Source organism: Camelus bactrianus, chromosome 32 (assembly GCF_048773025.1).
Source record: "Camelus bactrianus isolate YW-2024 breed Bactrian camel chromosome 32, ASM4877302v1, whole genome shotgun sequence".
NCBI classification, from domain to species: domain Eukaryota; kingdom Metazoa; phylum Chordata; class Mammalia; order Artiodactyla; family Camelidae; genus Camelus; species Camelus bactrianus.
Window position 1 is genome coordinate 15075921 of NC_133570.1, and position 24064 is coordinate 15099984.

The 24064-nt window shown below is 49.6% G+C and overlaps 2 protein-coding genes across 10 annotated transcripts in view; both read right to left on the bottom strand.

Moving 5' to 3' along the window:
- Window positions 1-4699, bottom strand: part of MYO1H (myosin IH) — a 101937-nt gene extending 97238 nt beyond the window's left edge. Inside the window, exon 1 of the mRNA XM_045523062.2 lies at window positions 1479-4699. Coding sequence (XP_045379018.1) covers window positions 1479-1562 — 84 coding nt within the window. The 5' untranslated portion in view covers window positions 1563-4699. The remainder of the gene's footprint in view (window positions 1-1478) is intronic.
- Window positions 4700-4839: 140 nt separating this feature from the next.
- The window catches only part of ACACB (acetyl-CoA carboxylase beta), a 96809-nt gene continuing 77584 nt past the window's right edge, over window positions 4840-24064 (bottom strand). For 5 of the 9 annotated variants that reach the window (XM_074356018.1, XM_074356013.1, XM_074356015.1 and 2 more), the window contains 12 exons: window positions 23030-23150; window positions 21381-21491; window positions 20359-20502; window positions 19630-19750; window positions 17724-17820; window positions 16073-16169; window positions 14550-14685; window positions 13227-13404; window positions 10991-11103; window positions 8561-8731; window positions 8317-8453; window positions 4840-7618 (listed from right to left, as the gene is read on the bottom strand). In XM_074356018.1, coding sequence (XP_074212119.1) covers window positions 7256-7618; window positions 8317-8453; window positions 8561-8731; window positions 10991-11103; window positions 13227-13404; window positions 14550-14685; window positions 16073-16169; window positions 17724-17820; window positions 19630-19750; window positions 20359-20502; window positions 21381-21491; window positions 23030-23150 — 1789 coding nt within the window. In that variant the 3' untranslated portion in view covers window positions 4840-7255. Of the gene's footprint in view, window positions 7619-8316; window positions 8454-8560; window positions 8732-9459; window positions 9615-10990; window positions 11104-13226; window positions 13405-14549; window positions 14686-16072; window positions 16170-17723; window positions 17821-19629; window positions 19751-20358; window positions 20503-21380; window positions 21492-23029; window positions 23151-24064 lie in introns of those variants that run through there. The other 4 variants (XM_010963565.3, XM_010963567.3, XR_012503573.1 and 1 more) reach the window with 3 other exon arrangements.

The following is a 24064-nucleotide window of genomic DNA, read 5'->3' on the forward strand; positions in this document are numbered from 1 at the left end:
AGCGAAAGGGTGTATTAATAAGGAGTCTGTTGAACTCTTAAGCCCACCCAGGAAGGAGCTTGCAGCCTCACTGGGGAGACCAGAATCACACACATGTGACGCTTAGCAAGTAAGGAAGGCCGGAGCTGATGGGGCTGGGGGTGGTATCAGGAAGTGTTGAACGCGGCCCCAACTATAGAACAGGCAGGCGGCAAGGAGCGGGTGCCTGCAGTGGCCCTGGGCTGCCTTTCTCTCCTCAGCACCCCTCTTCCTCAGCTTGGCTCCAGGTGACCCTGTGACTCAGGCCTGGCCAATGAGTGCATCGGAACCCCCAGTGACTGGTTGGGGTTGGGGGGGAAAGTGACCCAGGCCATGTTGGTCACAGCCCATGAGCAACACCCGGGGGCTCTGTAGACACTGAGAGCAGGGGTGCTAAGCGGGGAGGGCGGTGCCTCAGAGGTGGCATCACCACGTGGAGAGGGCTGGGGTTCTCCTTCTGGAGTCTGACATCCATTCCTGACCACCGGCAAGTAGGACCAGGTACACAGAGTCAGGCCAAAATGCCAAGGTCACAGGCTCTGGGTAAAAGCCCTGGCCACAGCCAGAGCCCCACCAGTGCAGGGACCATGCCGACACCAGAAGCAAGCATGGGAGAGAGACCGGAGCAATCAGGCTTCCTTGACGGTCTCTCTGCAGTTGGCCAAGTAACGGGAGAAAAATTCTCCTTGCCACTTTGAGCACCTGCCATGTGCATCACGGAGTTAAACGCTCACCCGGCAGCCTCTCCCTGAAACAGCACAACCGCCCACCCAGCCAGGGGGATGGGCCCATTTACCAGATGAGAAAACTGAGCTCTCAGATCGTGATCATGCAGGTTTTCTCCTGCCTCCGGGAGAAATCACCCGAAGTCTAACAACAAAACAAGCAAAACCAGCCAACGAGTACAGGGGGCTTAGTCCACACGCTCTGTGCACCACGACACAGTATATCTTATTTCTTCTCCCTACTTCCCATGGGGTAAAGCTGTCAGCCCCTGTGGTGGGCAGAATAATGGCCCCCGAAGGCAGCCATGTCCTAATCCCCAGCACCTGTGACTTTCTGTTACCTGGCAACAGTAATTAAGGAATTAACGTTGCTAATCAGCTCCCCTTAAGACCAGGAGAGCATCCTGGATGAGCCAGGTGGGCCCAATGTCATCACAGCCTCCTGATAAGAAAAGAGGGAGGTTGGTGTCAGCTCTGAAGACAGAATGTGGCCTCTAAAAACAAGAAAATGGATTCTCCCTTAGACTTTCCAGAAAAACTGAAGCCCTGCCAGCATCCTGGTTTTAGCCCAGTGAGACCTATTTCAGACTTCTGACCTTCTGAACTGTGAGAGAATAAACCTGTGTTGTCTTAAAGCCATTGAGTTTGTGCTCATTATTACAGCAGCCACAAAAAAAACCAAACACATCCCCACTTCACAGAGAAGGAAACAGGCTGAGAGACGGAGTAGCTTACCTGCGAGGAGGAAGGCGTAGAGATGGACTTCAGCAGGGTTCTGCTTCCCCAGTCGATTGTCAGTCTCAGAGAGCTGGCTGACATTGTCCGCTTGCTGGTTTTAAAAGGAGCAAAGCTCTGATTTTGCACAGCTGGGATTTAACCCCGGGTCAGCAGCAATCCTGGCCCATTCCATGGCCCCACACTGCCTGGTGTAGTGTTTGTTCCTGAAGATGGTGGAGGTTTAGGGGAAGGGGTAAGACGTAAGGTCAGAAGTAGGAGATGAGGTGGTGCCTCTGTACGATGCTGGCTGTACCGACAACGTTCTTCCTCTGGGTACAACACTGAACCTCCCATCTCAGTATCACAGCCCCCCGAGTCCAGGGGCAGCAGGACAAAGTTCAAACTGGCAGCTGACACTTGGGAAACTGCATTGGAAGAAGGGAAGGGAGGCAGGGCAACCAGAACAGGACCAGCAGAGTGAGCGACAGACACGGGAGGTGGAGGAATTAGGAATTTAGAGGCTCCCCAGGTAGGGGCCAGAGGGAGTCTGGCATATCCTGTCCACAAGGTTTGAGGGATGCAAGTAAAAAGGGTCAATGTCTATTGCGTTAAAATTACTTCTAGGCTCCACCCAACAGGATGAGTATCATAAAAAAAAAAAAAAAAAAAAAAAAGAGAGAGAGACAGAGAGAGACAGAAAACAGCACATGTTAATGAGGATGTGAAAAAACCAGAACCCTTGTGCCCTGATGGAATGTAAAATGGTGCAGCCCCAAGGGAATGGGGACTGTTCTCCAAAAACGTATACACAGAACTGCCATATGATCAAGCAACTGCACCTCAGGGTTTATTTTTCGCTTGTTTTGTTTTGTTTTTGGCGGGGGGGGGGCAGGTAATTAGGTTTACGTATTTATTTTTAGAGGAGGTGCCGGGGATTGAACCCAGGACCTCGAGCATGCTAAGCATGCGCTCTACTGCTTGAGCTGCACCCTCCCTCCTCCTACCTCGCGGTTTATACCCAAACAAAAAAGTGAAAGCAGAGACGTGAACAGATACTTGTACATCCAGGCTCATAGCAGCACGATTCACAGCAGCCAAAAAGGGGGAGGCAACCCACGTGCCCATCGATGGATGATGGATAAACGAAATGTCTAGACATAACAGCGGAATACTCTTCAGCCTCAAAAAGGGAGGAAATTCTCACACGTGCTACAACATAGATGAACCTTTAGGATACTAAACTAAGTGAAATAACCCAGTCACAAAAAGACAACTACTGTATGATTCTACTTCAGCAGGACACCTGGAGTAGCCAAATTCGTAGAGACAGAAAGCAGCTGGCAGCTGCCAAGGACTCAGGGGCGGGGATGAGGAGTCAGTGTTTAAAGGGGACAGGGTTTCAGTCTGAGGTGAAGAAAATGTTCTGGAGACGGACGGTGATGAGGGTTGCGCAACTATGTGAATACTGAATCTGTTAAACTGTGCACTTGTGATTGGTTAAAATGGTAAATTTTACATTGTGTGTATTTCACCACAATAAAAATAAAATAGGAAAAATTACTTCTAGGATTTTGGCCTCTTTCCTGCACACACGATGCTGCTCGGAGATGTACCACACAGGACAAGGTAGCACAAGACACAGAACATCACTGGGCTCTCACCTCGCCTTCTAGAAGGGGACCACCTCTGCAAATACGCTGCTCTCCAAAATCCATCCTCAACTCAGCAGCCAGAGGGACCTAGGAATCCCTACGTATACATTTCATTTGTAAACCCATATTTTATATATATTGCACAAAAGAGGGTGGTGGTGAGGCAGGAAGCCCCATAAAAAGACCAGCAGGACTCCTAGGCAAGGCCGCTGCTCTCCTTTTAGCACCATCAGGTTCCCTGGCCCAGAGGCTTTATCTCACTTTTTGCCTCTAAAGCAGCTAACTTACACCTACAATTCTATTGGTTCCCTGAGCTCACTCCTGATTGGTTATTATTCTCACTCCTGATTGGTTTACTCTCACTTCTGATTGGTTATTACTCTCACTTCTGATTGGTCCACTTTCCTAACTTCTGATTGGCCTATTTGTAGTACTTCATTTGCATGGAGCTCACTCCTGATTGGTTTATTTCTACAAAGCTTGTTCCTGGTTGGTCAACTTCTGTTGTACTTTATTTGCATATGATGTTACAAAGTGTAAAACTGGCAGCCTATAAAAGGCCTGTGTAAACCTACGGACGGGATCCAGAGCTTGAAGTGTTAACTTTTCTGAGCCTGCTGGTGTAATAAATATGAGTTCTCCAACTCTCCAAGTGCTGCTTGGTCTCTTGCCTGGATCCAGGTTGATGTAACACTGAGCTGTAACACATTTTCTTGCAAGTGGGACCACAGAGGAGGAATTCCCCACTCACTGGAGAGGTAGTCGGAGCAGGCTGCCCACAGGCAGCACCGTTTGAGTTGCGTTTTGAGGGATGAATAGGAGTCAGCCAGGCCACAGCCAAGGGGGAAGAGTGTTTCTGGCAGGAGAAACAGCCTGCGCTCACCTGGAGGTGAAGAGGGGAACTGACAGCTGGGTCTGGTTGGTGAGTGATGATGACAGACTCGGTGGGAGGGAGGGAGGGAGGGAGGGAGGGGCCGGGACTGGCTCACACCAGGCCTTTTGGGATCAGTGAGAACTTTGTCCCACGGGCTCTTGGAGGAGGAAAGGGGCATCTTGGAAAGACCCCGTGGCTGCTCAGCAGAGGGAGCATTACAGAGGGCAGATTATTGGCAGAGAGCCTGGGTATGGGGTGTCAGCTGCATGGCCAATGGCGATGAAAGGCTGGGTTTGCCCACAGTGGCTGAGCCAGCGGAAGCCATAGGGAGGCAGACTTTCCTGAGCACGGTCATCATTCAGGGAGCCTTTCTGTGGTCTGTATGGCTGGTCCAAGTCTTCCTCTCTCTTGCTTTCCTATCACAGTGACCCTAAAATGGGGACCCGTCTCTTAAAGAAACAAGACCTTAAAATACAAAGGCCCCTGGGCATTCGTGGACTTAACACTCTTCTAACTCGTCATGACCCTGACGGTCCCCTTGTGATTAACCACTTGCAATTTCTACTTGTTGGGGACCTCAGATGTGAGCTCCCCAAGGGCAGGAGTGGGCTGCCTGGCTCACAGCTGGACCCTCGATCCAGTGCCTGGCACGTAGCACACGCTCAGTAAATAGCTGATGTAAATCCCAGGCTGGGGTCACGTGCACAGCGAGGCCGGAGATGCCCTTGTTAGCCACACATCTGGCCGCTGCATCACAGCACAGCTTTGCTGTTCTCCACATACCCGGGGCTGTAGGAAAATTCAGTGATTTAGAGGAAAAAGCTGATTTTGAAATGCAAAAATCCCAGAGCAGTGCACAAATGTTGGCAATTTACTCTGAAATGTGTTGAAACAAGACGGCTTGACAGATTGAGAGAGGGGTGGCTAGATGGACAGACGGGTGCTAAAGTGAGGACCAGCCCAGGAAAAGAATGCATCCGGTGGTGGGTCACTGGTAAATAACTCAACTTCTTGGAGTGTGGAAGATTTTCATGATACAGTGTCAGGGAAAAAAATCACCTTGGAGAAAAGGGCCAACTAAGTTTTGGAGCTGAGGAAGAGAATTCAGTGGGGCGGCTAAAGAAAGGGGCAGAAGTTGGGATGATGCCAGCGGGGGTCAGGGGGCAAGTGTGGGAGCATCCCACTTCCGTGATGCGGACAGGCCTGCTGTTCACGCAAGGACACAGGGTTCATCCAAGTGGTTTAGGGGGTCCAGAATCTGCCAATCCAGGGAGGGAGAGGCTTGAGTGGAACGAGAGAGGGCAGCTTGATTACCGGTGTGAGGGCGGGCACACGATACTCAAGGTTCTTAATGAGGATCTGAGTAAGAACCTGGTCCACATGGTGTTCTCATGGGTCACAATAAAACCCTCAAAAAGGATTTCTGGGACTGCATGAAATGCAGTAAGACTGGGTCTGGGTCAGCCAGGCCCCACCTCTTGCCAGCTGTGTGATCTTGGACAAGTCTGCTCATCTCTGAGCTGGGGTTTATAAAAATGAGGACAGACTTGTCGCATCCATCACAAAGGCCCAGAGGATGCCGTGGCATGAGGCCAGGGCACTGCAGGTAGCCAGTGGCCACCACTCTGAGCATTCAGCTCAGACCCAGCTGCCAGCCCAGGCCTCCATCCACACATGGTGATCTGAGCCTTTCTTGCCTCCCTGGAGGCTGTGGTCAGTCTCCTGAGGGAGGGAAGTTAGCCTCATCAGGGAAGGTTCATTCAGTTGAACTCAGCATCACTAGCCGGCAGACAGCAGCGTGTGTCCATGATGGAAACCAAGCTGCAAGGACGAAGTGGTCCACCAGTCGCCTTCGGGATAGAAACTCACATCAGAGCTTCGTCCTCCCAAGATGCGGGCTTGCGCAAGATCTCAGCGGTTGTAGAAAGATGGTGAGCGCTGGAGAATCAACCCGGGGAGGCGGCCTGCCTCTTCTGGTCCAGATAGTAAGTCAAGGCCAAAGTGCTTCCTTCAAAAAATAATCTATTCCACACACTTCCTGGTAGGTTCTCCGCCCACTGTTCCTGGGTGGCAGCTAGCCATTGACTTATCATCCCTCCCAAACCAACGGGGCCTCCCCGACACGGCAAGCATTTGCTTCCCAAAGCAACATGGATTCTTCCCTGCCCCTATCTGCCTCGGGACAGGACAACAGATAATGTGTCTTTCTGCCACCCTTCGCTGCCCTACACCACCTTCAGGCCAGGGCTGTCACTGGCTGATGGCCTCAAGCATCCTCCAGCATCCCGGCTTGAAGGGGCTTCCCCAGACAACCTCGCTGGCCTCCAGGTTGGCTAGGCATAACATTTGGTGTCCTCAGACAAACTGCCCATCACAGCAGTGGAGGGGTGGCCAACTCCCCCATCACTGGCACCCGGGGACAGGTGGACGGGGCCAGGAGGATCACAGGCCCTGATGCTGTGCAGACTTCAGAGTCAGGTGCTGGCAGAGGCACTGCAAAGAACTCCCTGAGTGAATCAGACTGGTCCTCGTGGTCCAGTCCTAGGGAACCAACAGCTCTGTCCTTTGGGGCTGGAACCCGCCACGGACATCGAGGCAAGAGGTAAGGGAGTGAAGGCGATTCGCAGGGATCCTCCGAGGGGAGGGATGGCAATCACAGTGGTGACGTTCGTGAGCAAGCTGGGCTGAGTCTGGTGAAGGCTTTCCCTCTGTTCTCTGTCCTCCCAACCCGGGCAGGAGGGTGCACGCCGGGGTGGAGGGGCTCATCCCTGTCTCCTCAGAGGGAAGGGGCAGGCAGAGAGCTATGTACCACGTAAAAGAAGTCTCCCAGTGCCCCTGAGCCCAAGGCCACACAATTCTCTGCTAAAGAGAGAACCAAGCCAGGCCTGTTAATGGGACATTCCTAGTGATTCGCTAGGGCCCATTTGGGGAAGAAAATACCATTTTATGCTCTTAATAAAAAAAAAATCATTTATACCCTTTTCCAGGTGACTCAATAGAATTCAAATAAGCATTGTTACAAAAATACGCTTTCTCTGGTCTCGTCTCTATTTCTCTTCCTGTGTTGTTCTGCTGAAATCTACAAGATGCTTACATAAAGAGCTGGTCTCGGAGTTAAAAAACAAACAAACAAAAAAACCCCAAGATTCCATGATCTGATACAAAATGAGCCTGAAAGAAAATCTGGGTCCTACACTGCAGGCACGAGGAAGCAGAAGGAAACTGGGGTGTTTGGGTTCAATTCGATTCAGTGATGCAGCAAAAATGCCTTAAGAGACAAAACCAAACGGACTTCCCGGCAATGAAGAGAAGGCGATTTCTGCTTGGAAGAGGGGCACTCCTGAGCCTTTTATTGAAATAGGAGTGAGTCTGGGGTCAGCAGCCTTGTAGCAACACTCAGGAATTTTAAAAACCAAACCCCTAAGGTCCTGGCGGAGGACCGCGGTCGGCGGATAAGTGTGGTTTCTCTTGCCTGTGGTCCTGCGAGTGACTGCGAGGAACAGAGTCAGGAGGCGGCAGGGCTGTCCATGGTGGACAGGAGGTGAATGACCTGCGCCCGCTCGGCCGGGCTGATGTGCTGGCTTACGTACATCAGGGAGTCCATGGCCACTTCGGGGTTTTCTTGAACCAGGCTGCAGGCGAGGGAAAGAAGGGTGCGGTCATGCCTGCCACTGAGTTCAGTGGGCCCGATGGCAGCCCCAGATCCCCGTGCTGGACCAAGTCCCATTCCCGGATGGGCAACCCCCCAGAGCTCCCAACTTTCTCCCTGCTGTGGTCACTGTGGGGGGTGACGGTCCCATGGGGGCAGGAGGGAAGATGGCCCTGAGGATCAGAACACCTCAAAGAATGACAGTTGACCCTATGGGTCACAAGCTGTGTCACCTGAGATACAGCACTTCCCCCGAATCTAAGCTTCCTCCCCCAAATAGGGTCCCACATGCTCTACTGCCTAACACCTCGGAACACAGGGAGCAGACCCTCCGGGAAGGCTGATACCAAGTAGGAGAAGGCAGCCTAAGGCCGAGGAGTTTGCAATGTGGGTTCTCTAACCAAACATGCTCTAGCCGTGACCTTGGACCAGTCACCCTATTTATTCCAACAAGGCTCGTGCACTGAAATCATCACACACCCTCCTTAGAGCATCCCCAGGATTCGGTGCCGGGAGACTGGGCATGGGGGAGCTGTGGCCTCTTTGCTGTGGGGCTGGACTGTGGACCAGTGGCTGGGGACCAAGAGGCCACTCTGGGGTCAGGCAGCTGGAGGTGAATCCTGGTTCTGGTGCTGGCTGACAAGCCCCAGAGGTGGACAGGCAGGTGGGGTGGCCACTCACCCTCGGATGGTCTTGAGGGCAGAATCCCGCTTCAAATACTTGATGTTCTCGTGGATGGTGGAGTGCAGCCCGTCCTCCACCTGCCAGTGCTGCTCCAGCCACTGCACCACCATCTGGTTGTTGTCCCACAGGTAGGCCTGGGGAGGGGCAGAGGCTGCATCAGAGAGGCATCCTGCTGCTGGACCTCCCTTCTGCCCCCATAGGCGCCCGCTGCCTGCCGGCACGGTCTCTGCCCCAGGCCCACCTTGACAGCCCCCTCCGTCTCCACGAACCAGCGGCGTAGCATGGACTGGACATGCACGTGGCTGAGCCCACTGCAGGCCTGCAGGATCTCTTGCTTGACCTGGCTCTCCAGCAGCAGCCGGCGCAGGCGCCAGTACAAGAAGGTGCGTGTGGTTTTCCAATCCAGGATGTCCTGCAGACGAGAGCCCCAGGCCTGAGCCCCTAGAAAGGGTGGAGGGGACTTGGGATGCTGCGGGGCTGGGCCCTGTGCTAGGTGAAGGCTCTGCGATCATTCCCATTTTACAGGCCGGGAAGCTGAGGCTCGGAGAGGTGAAGACACCTGCTGGGGAGGCAGCAGAGCCAGGACACTGCCAGGTCTCTAGGCTGCCTCCTCCGGGCACAAACCTGGCGCTCACTTCTACTCCCACAGACACAGAACACAGGCTTATCAGAGGCAAGGAGGGCTCAGGCCCCCTGGGAATGAGCCCCAGACACAGGGCAGTAGATGCTGATGAGATGTCCTCTTGGGGACAAGGCAATAGGGCAGGGTTGTGATGTCAGTGATGGGGTGAATGCAGAGTGGGAACGGTGGTTCCCAAATTGGGCCCAGTGGTTATAAACACACACAGAGGTTAGACTGGTGGTTCCCAAACTTGACTGCCTATTTCAATCTCTCAGGGATTTGGAAAAAAAAAAACAAAAACAAAAAACTGATTCCTGGCTCCCACCGCTAGATATTCCAATTTCATTGGCTTGGAGAGCCACCCGGGCACTAGGATGCTTTTAAAGCTCCCCAGGTGACTGTAACATGTAGCATTTGACCCATCCCAAAGCCCTGAGCCCAAGTATCCTCCCTATGTTGGAAACCAGGTGACCTTAGGATGGGCCAGCCACACCAACCCCACAGCTGCAGGCTCTTACAGCAATGAGCCCCTTCTCCAGCAAAGTGCCGGGCCTGTCATGGAGGTCGGCGAACTGCACCGCCACCTCGTGGTAGATGGGCAGCAGCAGGTCCTCCCGGGCCTTCAGCTGGCCCTCCAGCTCCTTGCGGTCCTTGTCTGAGAGCTCAGACATTCCTGTGGGCAAGGGCGCAAACCAGGGTTTGCAAAGACAGTCCTAAGCTTTAACTCTGATAGCGCCCCGAGATCAAGTCACTCATGCCGTCTCAGAAATGCACCCAGAACTACAAGCCAGCATTCCACATGCAGCTTTAAATTTGTCCCCTTTCATCAGACCCGCTGTGTTTATGGGACCCTTTCAGTTACCATTTTTAATGCATGTGTTGGCATCGCAATATCAATGTACACACACACCCTGTATGCGGAGAGAGCTGACGGCTACTCTAAAAGTTTATTAAACTACACAGGCTTATAAAGCAAAAGAGAACAATATGGAAAATGTTTAACTATGGTATGACATTTTTATGACTCCCTAGATGCACAGACTGTTTTAAGGTCAGGATCTTAAGATCCTTTGATTTTTGATAGATTACACTCGTCATGGAGCCAGTGAGCCTTACATCTTATCAGGGCGGAACATACAGGAAAACAGCTGCTTGGCGACATTCTTTCTGACTCAGGAGGCTGTGCCTGTCTTGGGTTGCCCCCCTCTGGGGATCTTACCCGTCACTGGCTAACCAGCCTTCTCACCTCTGAGTCTGCAGCCTTTTATAACTTGTTTACCATTCCAGCCCAAGACTTGTTCCTTTGTTCACACAATCGGGGGGGGGGGGGAGGCTACAGCATATGGTAAAATCTAATCAGGAAATATTATAAACAAGCCTATGCCAATTCAATTATTTGGGTGAAAAAGACAACTTCCTTGAAATATACAAACTATGAAAGCTCACCCAAGAGGAAACAGGTAAACCGAACAGTCCTATATATTATAGAGAAGTTGAATCTGTAGTTAGAAACCCCCTATCAAGGATTTAAAGAAATAATGCCAATTCGAACTCACAAAATAGGAGGGAGCATGTCCCAACGCACTCCATGACAGCAGTGTTACCCTGATACCAGACCGAAAAATTTCCCAGCATCATCAATCTTGTAAATAGCATAAAGACACTGCCACTTAATATGGAATTTTAAAGAGAATTATACCTGAAGTTACAAGTGAAACAAAGCTATCACTCGAACGAGATTGGTAAAATATGCCTGATGGAAAATTCTACAGGGGCATTTTGCTGCCAATATTCTAATGTTCCTTATTGGGCCAAAATACTTCAATTGTTATACCTCGTATGTGCTGAAAAATACATTCACTCAGGCCTAGAGTATGTTTTTTAATGATAAAGGGGTTGATACGCTATATGTGAACATTTAAAATATCTTGCGAGTTTTGTAGTTGTGTTTTGGTATGTCTTCACTTTAACATCCTAGAAGCCTCCAGCAACAGTGAGGGCTGGGCCTCTCTTGACCTCTGAGAGGTGACGCATTTCAGACCCACTCACCGAGCTGTTCCACAAGCTTCTTGCAAGTTGGGTCAATCCTTCTCATGGTCTTTATCAGATCCTTCTTCCTGTACTTGATCTCCACTATACCCTCCGGCTCTAGAACATTCCCCCTAAGGAAAGCAACGGTAGCGGGGTTGGTGAACGAGGTGTCCCCCAGCAAGAGACAGCCAGGGGATGTGGGGTGGAGACTGGACAGTCAGGAAATTTGGCGTCAGTTCTCAACTCTTTCATGGACTCACTGTGTGACCCTGGCAAGTCACTTCCCCTCTCTGGTCATCTGTATCTATATCCACAAAATGAAGGACTGAACCAACTTTTTAAAGTTTCTTGCAGCATGGAGGCTCCTTAAAAAACTAAAAATAGAGTTACCATATGATCCTGCAATCCCACTCCTGGGCATCTATCTGGAAAAAGGTGAAAACTCTAATTCTAAAAGATACACGCACCCCAAAGTTCATAACAGCACTATTTACAATAGTTAAGACATGGAAGCAACCTAAATATCCATAGACAGATGGATATATATATATATATATATATATATATATATATATATATATACACAATGGAATATTACTCAGCCATAAAAAGAATGAAATAATGCCATTTGCAGCAACATGGATGGACCTAGAGATTATTATCCTAAGTGAAGTAAGTCAAAGAAAAATATTATATACCATTTATATATGAAATCTACAAAAAAGTACAAATGAACTGATTTACAAAACAGAAACAGACTTACAGACATAGAAAACAAACTTACGTTACCAAAGGGGAAGGCAGGGGAGGGATAAACTGGGAGTATGGGATTAACATATACACACTACTATATATAAAACAGATAAACAACAAGGTCCTACTGTATAGCACAGGGCTATATTCAGTATCCTGTAATAATCTATAATGGAAAACAATTTTTAAAAAGAACATATATATTATAATCTATATATAATCCAATCACTTTGCTGTACATCTGAAACTAACACAATATTGTAAATCAGCTATAATTCAATTTTTTAAAAAGTTTTCTGAACTCTGGAAGATCCTTTCAGTTCTAAGGGCATGTGACTCTCTCCAGAACAGCCTAACCCACAAGCTCTTCAGCCAGTTCTTTCTGACTTTCCTACTCTCTGCTCTCCTAGAGCCAGGGTACTGTTTCCAATCTCCTTAAAACACTCAAACGTACAATTAGGAGTCCAAGGTAAGAGCAGCCCTCCCATTTCCAACCCTCTCACTCACCCCAAAGTCTCCCACTGCTCCCTTTCTTTTGATAGTTGGAAGCCCTGAGGAATCCCAGATGTAGCTCTGAGCCTCCTGGTGGCCAGAGCAAAAAGTTAATGAACAACCCTATTTGAGGCTGCTCGTGTTCTGAGTCTTCCTTGGGGGGTGACCTCAGCAGGTCACTGAAGGCAGGAGAGCTTTGGCTCATTTGCACCATATCACAATGCCTAACAGAATGCCTGAGACATAGTAGGTGCTCAGTATATATTCACTGAAGTAGTGAATGAATAAGGGAGCAGGGACAGGAAGAGAATGCCTATCTGCACTTGGAGCAGAACTACTCTCGAGACCTTTACATCCTGCACAGCATGTAGCAGAGTCTTCATTTTGAAGGTACTCAAACACTGAATGGCAAGGATTACTGTCATTATCCTTTCTGTAAGAGTTCCTGGGATAAATTCCTGATTAAAAAAAAAAAGGGCCCAGGTTTCTCTTCCCTGAAGCACTGATATCCTATCAGGCAAGTATTCATCCAGTCATTTGTTTGGACAGTATTTCCCTAGCCCCCACTAGGAGTCAAGCACTGTACTAAGTCTTGCATTATAAACTGAATAAAATACAGCCTTGACAGGATCGCTTTGGGAATGACTCAGAGTCTAGCAAGAACTAGATAACTGGTCACATTTCCCTTTTCATCCTGGCTGCCAGGAAGTTCAGGTGCTTTTGGTCTTTCCTTATTTGACTGCAACCCTCCCTAGGAAGTAGGTGAGTATAAGTTATAAAAGAACAGACAACAATTCCTCCATCACTTCCAGGCTCCAGTCATTAATTCTACGGAGAAAATCTAATTGCACCCTGCCAGTTTCAGATTGGTAAAACTGGAGGCTCTCCATCCCTTCAGAAACTCACAACACCCTTGCGATCCCCAGACAGTGGCTCCAAGGTGATGGGGCCTCGGGATTGTGAGTGAAAACAAGAAAAGGCTAAGCGGAGTTGGGGGCAACACACCCACCTGCTCTCTTTGTCTGCGTACATTTCTATGCACAGTGGATTGATAGTGGTGTCTATGACCGCCCAAGAGCCTCCCCGGAGCTCCGCATAGGGCGGGATATAGACCAGGATGGGCTGTTTGTACTGCCGGAGGCCATCCACGATGTAGGCTCCAAATTTCAGCACTTGGTCGTACATGTCTGCAAAGCAAGGCAGCTGCCTGGTGAGGCGCCCTCAGGCCCCAACCCTCGTCCACACGCAGTCTGCAACCGTAGCTGTCCTGGGGGTCCTGGGAGAGCCTGGTCAGCAGGGAGGCTACACAATGCTATGAAAAGACTCTCCCCGGGCAGGGAGGCAGGAGCTGGTCCAGGCATAGATCGCTCCCTAAGTGCCCATGTGACCCTGGACAGGTCCCTCTCCCTGCCTGCGCCTCGGTGTCCCCATCTGTAAGAGGAGGCATACGGCCATCTCTAAGATTCCTTCCAGCTCTGACTTTGTGATGCCCCTGTCCTGTCCCGCTGTTTCTGGCACAATGAACCTTCCTGACAACAACACAGTCCCCTCCCTGCTGCCCACAGGCAGCATGGCCCTCATTTTCCACCAAGACATGTCCCTTCAGGTACCAGGCACCCTATGGGGTAACAATAGTGCGGTAATGAAATCCACTGTAATTACACCGAGAGTGAACACCACATGCCAGTGACGGGCTCAATAAATCTTCATCTTGGCCCTCAGTTTGGTCCTATTCCTACCCGTTTCACAGAGGAGGGAAACTGAGGCTCGGAGAGGTCACCTGCCCAGCAGGGTTTCAGACCAGATCTGCCGGCTCCCAGTCTGGCTCGTTCTGCAACACCAAGCCATACTCAGTGGCTTCAAAACACTTGCACAGCTGTCAGGTCACTGAGGCTCACAGCGGCCCCCTGAGGAGGGCAGGCGCCTTCTGTTCATCTTACCACACAGAGAGGTGACAGCACAGGTCACTTGGCTCACCTTCTCGTATTTTTTTTTAGTGGAGGTACTGGGGATTGAACCCGGGACCTCGGTCACGCTAAGCATGAGCTCTACCATTGAGCTATACCCTCCCCTGGCCCAGGTGACTTGGCAGCTTCCTGGGGCTGTCCCTACACTGCTCCTCATGGTGTAACCTCCGGCAAGTCACACTGGAAATGCTCAGCTCCTCATCTATAAAATGGGTGGCCTTACCTGAATGGCTCCTGTCCTCAGGGTTGGGGGGCTCTTCTAAGATGATAGGACCATAGAGAGAAAACGGCGTGGCCACCCCGAGGGCGCTGTCCTGGGTGCTGACCCCGCAGCTTAAGGGCACCCACAAGGAAAGACACTTTACCTTTCATGCCGCCCGAGAACCCCCGCCAGTTGGCAAAGATCATCAGAGGCAAGTTCTCCCGGCTGAAATCCTTGATGGCCTGTGCCGTCTTGTAGGCCGAGTCTGGGAACCACACCTGGCCCGCCTGCTGGATCACCTGGAACACAGAGTGGCCGGGGTCAGCCTCCTCTGTGACAGAGTGGCCCCGTGACAAGGGACAGCCACTCACACTGCAGAGGGCAGGCAGTCTGATCCATATTGGCACCAATGCCAGAGCCAGGGCTCATAGGGAGGGCCTGAAGCTCGGCTGTCAGGGCCCCTCTTGACCTTCACGCTGTAGCCCAGGGAGGTTCCTGCTGCCTGTTGACAGGTGACCAGCTGGTGGAGGCTACAGTGAGTGGGATCCCAGGACCTGCCCTCTGACATCTGCACTCCTCCCAGTATGTGCCGTGGCCCACCTTAGGAACAGCAACAGTGATGGGGGCGGGAGAGATTCCTAGGGACCTGTCGTCCCCTGAGGAACGAGGAAGACAATGCAGAACATCATGCATCCTGCAGACAGGCACGGGCCCCCAGGGGCCAAGGACCCCTCTGGGTCTCTGAGTTGGAAAGACAGACATGCGACCACCCAGGACCCACTCTTGTCAGCTGAGCCAGCGAAAACAGCAGCCCCAGCAAAACCACAGTGAGGCATCACCTCACACCTGTCAGAATGGCCATCATCAAAAAGCCTACAAATAGCCAGTGTTGGCGAGGATGTGGAGAAGAGGGAACCCTTGTACACTGTTGGTGGGAATGCAAATTGGTGCAGCCACTATGGAGAACAGTATGGAGGTTTCTCAAAAAACTAAAAACAGAACTACCATAAGATTCAGCAATTTCACTCCTGGGTATATATCCAAAAAAAAACCCCAAACACTGATCTGAAAAGATATAGACACCCCAATGTTCACAGCAGCACTATATACAACAGCCAAGATATGGAAGCAACCCCAGTGCCCATCAACAAATGAATGGAGGAAGGTGTGCTATATGTACACACATATGCGCACACACACACAATGGAATACTACTCAGCCATTAAAAAGAATAAAATGCTGCCATTTGCAGCAACATGGATGGACCTAGAGAATACTATACTTAGTGAAATAAGTCAGACAGAGAAAGACAAATACAGTAGAATATCACTTACATGTGGAATCCAGAAAATGATACAAATGAATGTATATGCAAAACAGAAACAGACTCACAAATACAGAAAACAAACTAGTGGTTACCAAAGGGGAGAGGGAAGGCTGGAGGGGCACATTAGGGGTATGGGATACAAACTACAATGTATAAATTAGATAAGCAACAAGGATGTATTGTATAGCACAGGAAATTATAGTCATCTTATAATAACTTTTAATGGAGTATAATCTGTAAAAATACTGAATCACTATGCTGCACACCTGAAATTAATGTAATATTGTAAATCAACTATACTTCAAAAAAAAAAAAATACAAACCATGAAAGCAGCAGCCCCAGCACCCTGGCTCCTTACCTTGGCCTCGGAATCCGGGTTGGCGGGGTCTGCGGGCACAGCCACCTCCACTGTTCGTGTCTCCACGGCGATCACCCCGACGGGGATACCCCCCAGCCTGTGAGGTGGAGTGCAGGTGAACCAGGGCCCTGGGCAGCGCCCCAGGCAGGTTGAGGGGCAGCTGGGTCCACCTGGCCCCAGCTGATATTCTGGGCACATAGGCACTACTGGCCAGGCTGAGGGCACAGAGCGGCGAGTACCAAAAAACAGTACTGAATGGCAAGGCAGCAGCCTCAAAGCAGTGAAGAGCCTCTCAAGCTAGCAGACTGGAAAGGTCCCTCGGGTGCCCAGCTGCCATGGCTGGTGGGGGAGCGTCGGGCCAGTGCAGGCATGGGAGCAGCACTGTTCCCTAGAACCTTCTGTGATGATGGCCAGGTTCTCTCGCTGCCTGTCCGGGATGGCAGCTGCCAGCTGCATGTGGCCACTGTGAGCACCTGAAAGGTGGCAGGGACAGCTGAGGAACTGAACAAGTCATCCGCTCTTTCACGGTAATTCGTTTGAATTTGAATCGTCACATGTGGTCAGCAGCTACCACCTTGGACAGTGTGGGTGCAGACACCACGTCATGTCTGGAAAGGGGTGGAGGGATGCTGAGCTGGAAGGAGCTCCAGATAAGGGGATTCCACGGCTGCCCCGAGCCACGTGCATCCTTGAATTACCCTCATTCACTCCCCTAGCAGTTGTATGAGGCAGATTTGGGGAGCTCAGTCTTCAAATAAAGAGCTTTCAAGTGAAAGGAGTAGACTGCATCTCAGGTTTAAAAAAATATTAAATTAAAAAAATAATAAAACACGGAAAAGCAACTAACTGCCAACACGAGGCTTAGTATTTTAATACTTACTGCCTGGGGAGTAAATAATAAAAGTAACAATAACAATGGTAGCCCTGTGGACCGTTTAGGATAATTTAAGTGCCTAACAGATGTTATCGCTTCTCATCATCACAACCACCCTGGGGGGGTGTAGAATTATTATCCCCATTTTGCAGATGGGGCTCAAAGAGGGTGTGTCACAGAGCTGGGGCTTGACCTTAGGTCCAACTCCAGAACCTGGACTTGTCGCGACTGCATCGTGCCAGGAATCTCAGTGGTAAATGAGGAGGATGCCGCTTCAGGCTCTATATAAGGGGGACTTCCAGGCAGCTGGATCTATCCAAAGAGATGAGGGCTACACCGCTGAGAAGTGAGCGGCTTGGCTGTGAAAGCATTCAAGCATGTAAGCCTTCCACCAGCTATGGCATACGAGCGGGGTTCCTGCCCGTGGCCCTCTTGAAATGAAGTCTACAGTTCTGACGGAGAGTACCGGGGCTGCCTTCTGATTCCCCAAGGGGTCTGTGGCCCCCCTGGTTAGGGAGCCCTGCCCCAGGGGCAGCAAGAAGTTGGCTGAGATGTCTTCTAAGGCTACAGAAAAATCCAGACTTTATGAAGAAGTTCATCATCCAGAAAACCATCCCACCCTCCACTGTCGTTTGTTTTTTCAGAAAAATCCTGGGGCCAAGAAGAAAGTGTCCCTAGGGGCCGCCCAGGCGGGGAAAGAATCCTTGTCCTGGTACCTGGGAGGCCCAGTGCCTGGTGAGGCCAGGTGAGCGCTGCCCGCCCCGTCCTCAGGGTTACCTTGCTCGCCCCGTCACCACGGTTGAGGCCCAGGGCGCCATGATCTCCTTGAAACTGCCCTGGTCGAAGAATCCACTCTGCCAGGACCCCTTCAGAGCTGTGGGCAGAAGGGCAGACACTGAGGCTGAGGGGCTGAGGCTGGTGGGGGCCCCCAGGGTCTGCCTGGGGGCGCAGACTGCTCTCAGTCTTAGGACAGCCCGACCTTGGCAGCCCAAATACCTTTTTACCCCAGAAAACTACATAGACCCCAAGAAACACCCCAGGTTTTCAGTTGGGACCCTTATAGGGCTGGGACCCTTATAGGGCTAGACCCCAGGAGTAAAAGTAAACAGGAAATACACCAACACTTCCAAACACTGAAGCCTGATTTTAACTGTTTTTTAAGGCTCTTCATTCAATAAAAATTTTTATTCCTACTAACATTATAGGTGCTACCTATTGTCATCATTGTTACTGATCTAATAAGGTTGTACGTGTTGGAACAGCAGAGGATGGTTTAATACATTTTTACTGTGGTAGAAAAAAAACAATACACCAAGTCAGGAAGTCAGTCCTTAGAGAACATCCAACTCCATCAACTCCCCTCAGTGCCAAACACAAGGAGATCCTAACCACAGTCTCTGCCTTTTCTTCCCAAGAAGCAAATAGAGGTGATGGATGCCTTTGGAGGGCAGGATTTCAGGACGGGACCACTTGCTCCCCCTCAAAACTCATCCCTGACCTGGTGGCTGCTGCTTAAAAATCATTCAACTGGGAAGAAAGTCTTCAGTTTCAGAGAGAGAGAGAGAAAATGAATACGATGTCAATTGCATCGTTTCTTGGCCTTTTGGCTAAGATCCGGTGTGATGTCAATCGCAGTCATCCCTGGAGTGGACATGGTGGCTTGAATCCACACCACAGTGTAGATGACTGCAGTTTGGACAAGAGGAGGCAGGTAGCATGAGAGATCTCAAGTTGCAGGTGTGGGAGGCTGGGCTCCTGGGAACAAAGCAGCCCAACCTGATAGCTTTCTCAGCCTACAGCTGGAAAAAACTGCCAGGCGGGTTTTTTTTTTTTTTTTTTTTTTTTTTTTTGTAAGTGAAGTTAAGCCAATGCTTTAGCCAGTGCTCACTGGCGAGAAAGCCCAAGAGAAATGGCAGATGGAGAAACAGGCCACAGGGCTTTTTCTACCAGCAGCACCTGGCTGGCTCCTGGAGGCCCCTCCCCTGCTCCACGGAACTGAATGGGGAGGCCGATTTCTTAAAGGGAGCAGCATGTGAAATTCTAGACTTGGGATTAGGGTAACGGTGGGGGCGGAGGTGGGGGTCAGCTTTCCCGTTCTGCCCTGGTTGCTCAAAATGTCATCAGATACCTCCAGGAGGCAAACCTGTCCCGTTCAGAGAGACAGGGAGAGAGAGAACATGTGTGTGTCCAAGCACGCGGGCACGCACGTGTGTGTACATCTATAAATGGGTGTCTGCAAAAGTGGGAGTAGAAGAGGCTAAGTTGCTCGTCCTGGGGAAACTCATGGAGAGTTACCTTAGTTAAGTTTAGCCAAATAGAGAAAAAGTCGGCGGGAGGGTGGGGGGAGAAGCATCCTTCTCTTTGAAACAGTGATGTTTCAGCACTAGAGTTTCCAGCTGTGTGACCACTGGGCAATGTGGGGAGGGAAGCCATGACCTGTGCTACACTTCACCTCCAACCATCAGCTCCAGAAACTCGAGGCTGTTTCCACTCCTTCTTGGTCAAGAAATAGCTCAGGAAAAGCATAGAGAAAACCTCCCCCCACGCCCCCTCCATTTGATCTCAGGTATATCCCTCTGGAACATCTGACCAAATATCAATGCTTCCACCTATATGTTCCCCGTCCCCAGTGCAGAAACAAAATCTAAGACCCAGGTCTCAGGCAAAGCTCTTCAGGACTTACTTGGGTGAGGCCTTCCTGCAAGCAACCACCGGGGGTCGTAGGGTACACGGGATGGTTGGAATTCTATTTCTCTGTCAATGGGGTCAGTGGGTGTGATGATAGGGACTGGGCTGTGATTATCCTAGAAGAGAAAGCCAGGTCTCCAACTCAGTCCTCTGTGCTTGTCAGCAATGCCTGCGGTCTGCAATTCACTCTTCTCTGACTATGACGATGCCCATTTGTGCAGCCGAAGCCAAAGCTGATCATTGTAATGATGAGCCGTGCTTGGTGAGGGCCCTCTGAGCGCTGGGCGCTCCACATCACTTCACTTAACCATGATGCTAACACCCTGGGGTCAGTGCTCTTGTTGCTCCCATTTCACAGACAAGGAAATCGAGGCTCAGGAAGATGAAAAGATGGTCCCAAGGCCTCACTGCTACTCAGGAGGAAGCCAGTTATCAAATCTAGCCTGACTGCAAAGCTTAAAGATTCTGTTGTCCAATGTTACCTGTTTTGAGAGGCAATGCTACCCCTTTCTAAAGGATCAACAGATAGCATCCTTACAATGGCTTTTTTAAAAAAAAGTAAAGAACAGCGAGGGCAGGGCTGGGTACCAGAAAGGGAAGGAGGGAAGAGTAAAGGAAAATGAACCCCATCCATATTTTCGGTGCTCCCTGCTCCCCACACCCCCTGGCAAATGAACTTGGTAACAGAGTCTTCTGGGCTCTAGGCTGCAGGGGGGAACTGCACCTTTGGCATATAGGACAGCCACTCCAGGATGGTACAGACACCCTCGAAGTCATCCGGCACGGTGATGTGGGAGACGCCATTGTAGTGCATGATCTGTACGCCGCCCAGCTGGTTGTTGGACGTGTAAACCTCTCTGCCCAGGACCTGCTTTGACATGGCATGGTTAGCAGGGTCCTGCCCGACCCGGGTCCCTTCCACTTGTTCGGAAATCATCTCCCTTGGTGGTCCTCAAACCCCAGCTGCATGTTACAATGATCTGGGAGCTTTCTAAAGTCCTGATGCCCGGGTTGCATCCAGACCGATTATATCAGAATCTCTGGTATCTTTTTTTTTTTTTTTTAACTTCCAGGCAATTTCAGTATGCAGCCCAAGTTGAGAATCAGCGAGCCAGTGATTACTTCGGTCCTCTCCAAGGCAAAGCCCTACGCAGCGCTTCTGACTCAGCAGGTCTGTGGTGGGGCCTGGGAATCTGCATCTTTATCATGATCCCAGGTGATGCTGACGCTATTAGCTCAGGGGCCGGACTTTGAGACCCTCAGCGGGATTTTAGCATAACATTTGTTATGAAGGCTTTATAGAAATGTGGACAGCATTTTACTACAGTGAAAAAAAGTAGGATGAAATTGCATCCACTAAGAGTCTAATCACGTAAAGACATGAGAGGAAAATACACCAAAATTATAGTAGGAGCAAAATCACTTTTGGGGGGGTCTTTTTTCCCAATTTTCTGCAATGTGTAATGCCATTTTAATAATTTTTAAAAATTTAAATTACAGTAATACAGAAAGTTCCACCAAAGAACCTAATATGTATATGTGTGTATACACACACACACACACACACACACACACACACACACACATAATTTCTTTTTGGCTCATAAGAGGCTCACGTAACTGCACACTGGAAAATCGTAGGGATGAAAGTGGTTTCATGTTGAGAAAAATTCCCCACCAGGGATATCGGGAATGTTAAAATGACCCCCCCATATGTCCACTCCCCAGTGGCCCCTTCGAGGTCACCTTGTTGAGAGCCATTGCTCCAGTCAGGATGATGTGGGAGTTCTCCACCTGGATCACTCGCTGGCCCAGCCTCACCAGGTAGGCCCCGATCCCAATGGCCCGGCAGGTCACCTGTGGAGACAGGATGTCTCCTGTACTCCCGAGGGCCACGGGCCCTGCCCCCTGAAGCGGGGACAGCCCAGGAACCCGCCGGGCACATATGCAGGTTAAGCTTGGCCACTGGCAACCTGATCAGGGGCCAAACAGCGCGGCACAAGCCTGCCCTTCAGGGTCCCCTGAACTTGGCCTCATATCCAGAAAGATTGGGGTTGGTGAAGAAGACTGTTGTAAAGACAGACAGCAGACATAGAATGTTCTGGTTCTCACTTCAAGAGGCATGTCTATGGCTCCTCTGAGCCTGGTCACTTCTAAGCCATTGCAGCCACCGCCACAACCAAAGGACGGCTAGGAGTGCGTGTGAAACTGGAAAAAGCCGAGTGAGATTTGTGCCGAGTTAACAGCATCAGGCCAATGTGTATATATATATATATATATATATATATAACATTTACATATACATTTATATATTTTTGGAATATGTAAAAATATATGTATCTTTTTATATCTTTCAAAATGAAAAGGCATATATAGGAATATGCAGATACATATATCTCTATTTTTGAAATATATGTGAAACATACATAAATGACATCAAGAAAAGAAGCCCAAGGAAGACACTCATGGCCAGCATTTTCCACCTTAGAAACCAAAGATCCAACATTGAAGGTAAAAATCAGGCCTTGAGTGACAGTTCACAATGAAAGAGTACTCTCATTCCTCCTCTACCAGAAACAGAAAATATTTTTGAAAAGGCCAAAGCGGGGAGCAGGAAGATACAGTTTAGTACCAGTTAAAATCGGACAAAAGATCTTCTGAATACTCAGTACCTTTTCAGTAAGAGGAGATTGGACCCCGATTTCAAACCAACCAACTATACAAAGATACTTTTGAAATAACTATTAAAACTGAACCCCCCCCCCCGCCAATGACACAAATGAACTTATTTACAAAACAGAAACAGACTCACAGACATAGAAAACAAACTTACGGTTACCAAAGAGGAAAAAGGTGGGAGAGGCGAGGGATAAATTAGGAGTTTGGGATTAGTAGATACACACTACTGTCTATAAAACAGATAAACAACAAGGTCCTACTGTAGAGCACAGGGAACTATATTCAATAGCTTGTAATAACCTATAATAAAAAGAATATGAAAAATAATATATATGCATATAAATGAATCACTATGCTGTACACCAGAAACTAATGCAACATTGTAAATCAACTATACTTCAACTAAAAAAAAACTGAACCCGAACTGGGTTCTGATGATATTAAAGAATTGTGGTTAATGTTGTTGGGTGTAATAGTATTGTGGTTGTGTTAAAAAAAAAAAAAAACGCAGGGGGTAAGCTTTATCTAGTAAAGATCCACACTGGGGTACTTACAGATGGAAAGATACAAGTAAGGGTTTGCTTTAAAATATTCCAAAATGGGGGTGCAGAGGGACTGGGGGTGCAGAAATGGCTCTCTTTACTTTCGTGATGACTTTGAAGTTTCTGTACTAAAAAGTTGAGATGTAAAAGAAAATAAAACAGGAGGGGACTCACCAAGCTGATGGTGACAATCTCTTCATAAGCCAGGGAGGTCTCCCCGGCAATCATGGCTGAGCCTCGCAGATTCTCTACGCCCAGACCTTCCTCCTTCCCAATGATATCCATGATGACATACCTTCAAGAACCAAACGCCGGTTAAAGACTGAGCTCCAGCCCAGAAAAATCCAAGGTGGATGCGTTTCCAGGGGCCCAAGGAAGGAAGGATGAGCAGGTGAGGGATTGCAAGATGACAGAGCAGCCAGAGGTGAAATGAAAGCAGGGGGTCTAAAACCCTCACGATAGGCCCTCCAGTCTCTAGAAGGGCAAGTACAGCATGAATAATTACCACCCCTCCAACCAAAGATAAAGGTTGAATGTTTGGAGGCTATTCTAATGAAACATTACTCCCACCCCGCATTCCTCCAAAAGCCAGCTAGAATAGCCTTTAGTCTCCAGAGAGAGGGGGGTATACATGGAGAAGCTACTTCATTCACAATCAATCAGTCAAGATTCCATGGCCATGTAAGTACACCCAACGCATTAGAGTCATAAAAGGCATGTCAGCGCGTTAAATGTTCCAAGAAGTAAACTGCAGCAAAGACGCTTGTTAGATCTCGTTGAACTCGGTGTTTCTCAATCTTACCTGACTATGAGAAATTTTAACTCCCCTTCCACCTCCCCACACCAGATCACCTACTAACATTCCAGAAAACTCAGCCTGGGAAATTCTGACTTGGTCAACCTCACTAAAAAGCCCCCATCAACCTTCCCTGGAAAAGACAGCTGGCATAGCCTTTGACATTCTCACAGAGTCCCTGCCCACATCTCCCCAGCTCATCAAAGCACCGCTGTACCAGTTTGGCTAATGTGACCATAAACCGAAAAACCTGCGGCTCCAGGGACATTGCGAGAATCCAACCTAATTCTCCTAAATCTCCATCTTGGGGATGACAAGGATGGGTTCACCCTAAAAAAAAATGCCCCAGGTGTCTAAGTACTCAGTGCCCACAATGGAAGTGTGTGTGGGGGGTCCCATGGTACAAATACCAC